Source organism: Falco cherrug, chromosome 18 (genome assembly GCF_023634085.1).
Source record: "Falco cherrug isolate bFalChe1 chromosome 18, bFalChe1.pri, whole genome shotgun sequence".
NCBI classification, from domain to species: domain Eukaryota; kingdom Metazoa; phylum Chordata; class Aves; order Falconiformes; family Falconidae; genus Falco; species Falco cherrug.
The window spans coordinates 1,940,362-1,946,621 of record NC_073714.1 but is presented as its reverse complement, the minus strand read 5'-3'; the positions used below and the strand labels follow the sequence as shown (position 1 = coordinate 1,946,621).

The 6,260-nt window shown below is 63.9% G+C and overlaps 1 protein-coding gene across 1 annotated transcript; it reads right to left on the bottom strand.

Annotated features, from left to right (window-relative positions):
* Positions 1-3,551: 3,551 nt before the first annotated feature.
* LOC102047345 (nodal homolog) lies at positions 3,552-5,192 on the bottom strand. Its single transcript, XM_027803768.2, has 3 exons — positions 4,988-5,192; positions 3,802-4,592; positions 3,552-3,704 (listed from the first exon to the last, which is right to left on the bottom strand). Exons 1-3 carry the CDS (start codon positions 5,190-5,192, stop codon positions 3,552-3,554), a joined length of 1,149 nt encoding a protein of 382 aa, XP_027659569.2.
* Positions 5,193-6,260: the final 1,068 nt, after the last annotated feature.

Below are 6,260 nucleotides of genomic sequence, written 5' to 3'. Positions count from 1 at the left end.
TAAACGGGCCATACCTGTGTTCCCTCCCTGACCGTGCGCCCTTCCTCCGGAGGCACACAGGCAGTGGTGGCTGCAACTTGCTGCTGTCACCAGCAGCAGATGCTGCTCTTTGGTTCAGAGGGAGTTTGTGGATCATGAGGGTCTGGCCCTGTGCAGGGTGAGGGATGCCGGGAGGCAGATGGGGTCGCAGGTCCCGATCCCAGCCAGGCTGCAGCTGCTCTGTACTCCAGTGGTCCCCGAGCGGTCGCTGCTTGCATCCCAGTCTCGCAGCATCAGTGGGCAGCACTCCTGTAAAACCCTGGGCACTTGCCCTGCTGGAAAACCTTCCCTGCATTGGGAAGGCTCCGGTCCTTCCTATGCCAGTGTGTAAGGATGCTAAAGCCAAGCCAGCCCTTCCAAAGGCAGAGACCCTGCCAGCTCCCTGGCACGGCTGGGAGGGCAGCAAGCGGTTTCAGCTCTGCAGCAAAGCTCCCGCTGGAAAGCTGGTGCCAAACCTGGCGCCTGCTGCCTGGGCCAGGCTCACAGGAGCATCCCCGAGTGTGAGAGCAGGGTCTGGCCACCGTGCCAGCAGAACCTTGCCCTGCCTGTGCAGTGGGACCAGGGTGAAAGCCCCCATGCCCCGTTCCCACTGCCCGTGCCATGCCCCTGCCGCAGCATCTTCAGGCCCTGGCTTGCCAAAGGATTGCTGGACTGGTGATGCCGTGCCAGGCAGGACCCCCGTGTTCCCCCGCTTTATTGTCCTGCTTGTCTGGGGCTCCCTCCATCACACAGCTGATGTGTATTGGGGCAGGAGAAGGGCCAGCTCGCCCTGCCCAGAGGTTAGCTCCCCGTCCCAGCCCCAGCCTGGCAAAGCCAGGTTGTGAGCAGATGCCTCACCGAAGAGCGGTGGTGCAGCTTTATTGTCACCATCCACACTTTGATGTTTTCCTTGCAGCCCTGGAATCTCAGCTTTTATTTTTCCACCCTGTTCTTCCCAGGGAACGGCTGCCTGCCTGCCCCTTCCCCACCACAACTTTTCAACCCGTTGCTGGATTTCAAACAGGGGTGATGGAGGGGCAGAGATCGCAAAGATACAGCTTCCAGCGAGGCTGATGGAGGCGGGGGGGCTGGGGCGGGCGGGGGGGGGGTCCTGGGGTGGGAGAGTGAAACCGCCTTGTTTCGCTGCGGGTGTGACAACAGTTTTTGGGAGGGAGTAGCAAACCTGGGGAGGAAAAGGCAACAAAACTGATTTTTATTTCATCAAGAGCCCAGCTCTGGGTTTCTGGGCGCGCTCCCTCCTGCCGGGGGTTAGCCCCGCGCCTCCCTGCCCACCCTTGACAGCTCCTGCAAATGACCCTCTAATGACGGGATGGTCCCAGTGTGAAACGCTGTCGGAATATGTAAGCGGCCCAGGGGAGGGTCTGCTGGGGCAGGACGGGGCCAGACACGCTTTGTTTATCCGCCGGCTGGGATGTGGATTGGGGATAATCAGGCTGGGCTGGGATGTGGAGTCGGGGCTGCTGGTCCCAGGAGGGGAGGGCTGAGGACAGCCCCCGTCCCGCCCGGGCCACCCGCCGCCAGCCCCAGTGCCTGTGGTCCCGCTGTCCCCTCTGGCTGTAGCGGGGGCCAGCAGCGGGTCCCCACGCGTGTCCCCATCCACGGCCGTGGGAGGGGGGCAGCGGTGGGCCTGGGGGAGCCCAGACCCACGGCCAGGGCTGCAATGGGGTGAGCTCGGCCAAGCGCAGGGACTGACACCAGCTGCCCCACGGGGAGCATCTCCCCCAGGGCTGGCAGGCGGCGGGGCATGGTCATCCCTGGGGGCACCCGAGACCCCGGGCATCACCTGTGGCTGGAGCTCGCCTGCTGCGGCTCCCAGCCCCCTCACCCCTTTGAGTGGGGGACCCAAAGGAGAGCCGCCTACACTGGCTGCTGCCCATGGCTTAGAATTCATTGCTGTTAGAGAACACAGCCCTTCCCCTTGTCTCCGACGGGTAAATAAGGAAAATCCCCTCAGCCCACCGCTTCCACGCCTGCAAGTGTTTCCCCGCCTGCCCTCGAGCCACCCACCATCGCGTGGGAACAGCTTCTTGATCTCATGTCAGCTTCCCCGTTCGTGGAGCTGTTGAGCATCTTTCACACCACCCGAGGGGACCCCCTTGCTTTAGCGAGTTACAGTGGCAGCCCACCCACTCTGGGTGTTAACACCCAGCGTTGTCGCTTTTGCCAGCAAGCCATATGGCTTTTTTTTTTTTTTTTTTTTTTTATTTTCCTGCAAAACCAGCCACGAGGTGTGGTAACAGAGCAGGCTGCAGCCAGGGGCGATCCCGGAGCAGGGAGAACCTGTGGGTGCAGCAGGTGCACAGGGAGACAGGGGTTTCGTGCCTTGACAGACCATTCGGCAGCAAAAATGGGCTGTGGAAATCGGCAGAATCTACCTGTCATTTTTAATATATATAATTTATTGATGAATTATGCAACCATGACCCTTTCGCTACTGCCCCATCCAGTGAGTGGTAGGAAGGGTTTGGGCAAAACCATGGTTTTACAGAGGAAAGCAGTGCATGAGCTGAGATGTTCAGGGCACATGGGAGGGCTGGGGGGGGCTTAAGCCCACTGAGACCAGCCGTGGGGCTGCCTTATTGCCAGGAGCACCTGGTTTACCTGTGCAAACCCTCTCTGGCTCCTGCTGAATGGATGATGCTTTGGAGGGGGATGCAGGAACCCCAGGTCCACCTTTCGCATTGCTCCTTGTGTGGTCCTACTGGCACATACGTGATGAGGGTTGCTGCCTCCCTGCCTGCTGCCAGCCCCTTCCTCCTGGGTCCAGCCCTCCCACGCCTGTGCTCAGTCCCACAGCTCTGGGTGGGAGTGGGCTGTGAGGAACCCCTGCCTGCTGCTGCCCACGTGGTGCTGCCAGCTGGCAGCTCTGGACATTGGGCTAACACATTAACTTGGCTTGGTTGTAATAGAAATCTGATAGAGTTTTAATAGAAATATAATAGGAGTCTTAAAAGAAATGCCTGAACCCCAGGTGAGATTGAAAATCCCAACAGATACTCAGCATGGCTGGACACTGGAGCTGCAGTGTCCTGCCGGGAGCCTGCAGCTGCCAGCAATTGCTGTTGTGAGCAAAAGGAGCGTCACTGCGGGCAGTGTCGCGGCAGGGAGCAATGCTGCCTTGGCTCCAGCCCAGCGCCCCGGCTCCTGCTTCTACAGAGCAGCACCAGCCCTTGGCTGCCCCAGCACACACCGGCTGCCAGCGCCACAGCTCCTGGATAAATGCAGCCGTTGGGCACCCACCACCACGGTGCTACCACCGGCACTGCAGAGAGGTGCCTGTGCCTGGTGGCCTTTCCCACACCAAGCCTAGATCCGTCCGTGCACTGTGGCCATGCAGTGCTGCAGAACTGCCAACACCCGGGCACCCCACTCCTCCTCTGGCCCAGCCAGAGCTTCGCCAGCCCACGGGCATGTGGGCTTCAGGGACACCCCAGTCTGTGCATTGGTCATGGGTTGGGTGGCCAGTCCTTGGGGCAGAGATGTGCCCCTTCCCAGTAGGCAACAAGCTGACCTCAGTTGCATCCACACTCCTCGATGATCATGTCCTCATGGTGACGGATGACGATTTCACCCTTCTCGTAGTAGAGCATGGAGAGGGGACTCATCCTGACTGGGGAGCAGGCAGGGCAGGGCACCTGGTTGGGTTTGTAGAGCTGCAGCAGACTCTGTGGGAAGACATGGGAAGGGCAAAGCATCACCCTCTGCCATGGGCCGGCAGGGTTGGGCTGTGCGGGGGGAGCAGAGGCAGCACACCCCTCTTACCTGTATGTAAGCATGGTTGGTGGGCTTGAAGGTCTCGTCCACGGGCGATGGGCACTGCCCTTCGCACCGGTAGGCGTTGTACCTTTTGGGATAGACAATCCAGCTGCCCCAGCCAGTCTGCTCGAAATCCACCATCATGTCCACCCTCCTGCACAAGGACCTCCCTTCCTCCTCTGGGACGGCAGCGGCAGCATCGCTCACTTTGATCCTTTGCTTCTCCTTCCTGTTCCTGCGGTGCCGGCGGGTCCCCACATCCTGGGTGCCGCTGTCACGCATGACATGCTTGGAGGTCTCCACTGTCCTGATGAGGCTGTGGTCTCCTGGAGACTTGTCCTTGGAGAAGACGAGCAGCAGGACTCTGTCCGCCATGTCCTGGGGCAGGGCTGGCTCCCCGTGGCCAGTGTCACTGGAGGTGGGCAAGTGCATCACAGTAGTGGCCGGGGTGGCTGACCCCCTCACCTCCCACTGCTCCCTTCCTGTGGGACCGTGGTGGCCAGCAGCCACAGCTTGGTGGAGCCAGGATCGGAGCAAGCTGGTGACCTCAAAGACTTTCCAGGAGGCCTGGGTGGAAGAGGGGCTGCCAGCCACAGTGCCCAGGAAGAGCTGGTGGGCACAGGTCCCGCCGCCCCAGCACCTCTGCCGCCGGCTGTGATAGATGTCCAGGGAGACGTTGTGGGCTGGGAAGAGGCCGGGCAGGTGGATGCGGAGCTGGGCCAGACTCACCTCCTGGCTGCTGGAGAGGGAGGACATGTCGAAGGAGAGTGCCCAGCGGGAGCCGTTCTGCAGGGAGCCTGAAACCCAAGGGGCATGGTGAGTGGACTGCTGGCTTTGCCAGGGAGTGCCAGTGCTGGGGGGACAGTGACCTCGCCTGCTGCTGGGGCACGGTGTCTGCCACAGGAGCCAGAGAGTCAGGGGAAAGCAGTCCGATCCACCCAGAGCCAGCGAGAGCACTGGACAGTGCCAGTCCTGGGGACAGGGATGCTTGGGGACCGTGGGAGTCCCCAGACAGGGATGCTCGGGGACTGTGCGGGTCCCGGGGTCGGTGCAGATCCCAGGACAGGGGTGCTCGGGGACCGTGAGAGTCCCCAGACAGGGATGCTTGGGGTCGGTGTGGGTCCCAGGACAGGGATGCTCGGGGACTGTGGGAGTCCCGGACAGGGATGCTCGGGGCCGCGGCCCCACTCACCGTGCGGGGAGAGGCTGAGGGCAGCGGCGGCGGCGGCGCGGAGCGGGGCGGGAGGGGCGCGGAGCAGCTGCAGCATCACCGGGGGGCAGCGCGGCGGTGCGCGGGTCGGTGCGCGGGTCGGTGCGCGGGTCGGTGCGCAGCCCAGGCGGAGCAGGGCGAGGGCGCAGAGCGCCAGCGCGGGCGCGGAGCGCAGCGGGTCCCGCATGGCTGCCGGGGCCTCCCGCAGCCGCCCTATTTGTACCGCGGCCCCGAGCGCCGCCCCGGGCGGCCCCGGCAGCCCCCTCCCCGCGGCCCCGGCCCCCTCCCGCCCTCCCATCTTCACCCCGTCCCTCTTCCCGTCCCTCCGTCCCTATCTCCAGCCTCCCGCCCCTCCACCCGCATGTGCACCCGCTGTCCCTCCCGCCCATCCCTCCCTGCCTCGTCCCTCCATCCCGCTCTCCATCTCCCCCCATCATTTCTCCTCTTCCCCGTCCCTCTCTCCATCCCTCCCTCCTGCGCTCGTCCCTCTCCCCAGCTCTCTCCAGCTCCTCTCTGTCGGGGTGGGGGTCCCTAGCACCCTGCGTTGCCTGGCACCTGGGACACCCCAGCACTGCCTGCCCCCCTCCCAATCCTGTCCTGCTCCTTGCAGAAGGGACCAGGACCATGGGCACCCGTGGCCATTGCCCCTGTCAATCCCACCCCGCCTGGGCAGGGGCTCTGCTCCCCCTTGGCTTCCCCTTTTCCCAGTGCTGTCCAGAGCAGGACCAGGGGAGAGGATGCTGAGCACCCACTGCACCTCGCTGCTGGGGGCATAGGGTGCAGGACAGAATGAGGCTGGTACAGCTGGGTGTGAGGGGATGGTGGCCAGCACCGTCCTTGGGTGGGCCCAGGGACCAGCCTGGGGAGGTCGGTGTGGCTGGGCTGGGTGGGGGGATGCGATGGGGGAACCTTCCACCGTGGGCCTTTAACACCACCGAGCAGCAAGAGCAGCCATGGGGGCACGTGGCTGCACGTCACCCCCAGCCCGGAGGTGTGAGCAGCCGAGCAGGGGGGACACCCGCTCCGCCGGCCCTCCCAGCGAGGGGCTCTTGCAGAGCAGTGGCTGGCGAGGCTGCGCCGCTCCTTTCTGGGGGGAGACGTGCTCAGTCCTCAGGCGGGACCCCCAGCGTGGGGCCGGTGTCAGGGGGGAACCCACGGGTGCCGCGGGTGGCACTCCCCGCCCCGCCCTGCCGGGCACCGGCGGGGACATGCGCTGACGTGGGGCTGCTTATCCCCAGGTCCGCTCCGCGCCTAG

Bases quoted from the DNA above. Each gene is read 5' to 3' on its own strand.
- LOC102047345 (XM_027803768.2), bottom strand. From the start codon at position 5,192: ATGCGGGACCCGCTGCGCTCCGCGCCCGCGCTGGCGCTCTGCGCCCTC. The intron at 4,593-4,987 runs GTGAGTGGGGCC...CTTGGGTTTCAG, and splicing joins CCTCAGCCTCTCCCCGCACG to GCTCCCTGCAGAACGGCTCC. The intron at 3,705-3,801 runs GTAAGAGGGGTG...GTCTTCCCACAG, and splicing joins CCAACCATGCTTACATACAG to AGTCTGCTGCAGCTCTACAA.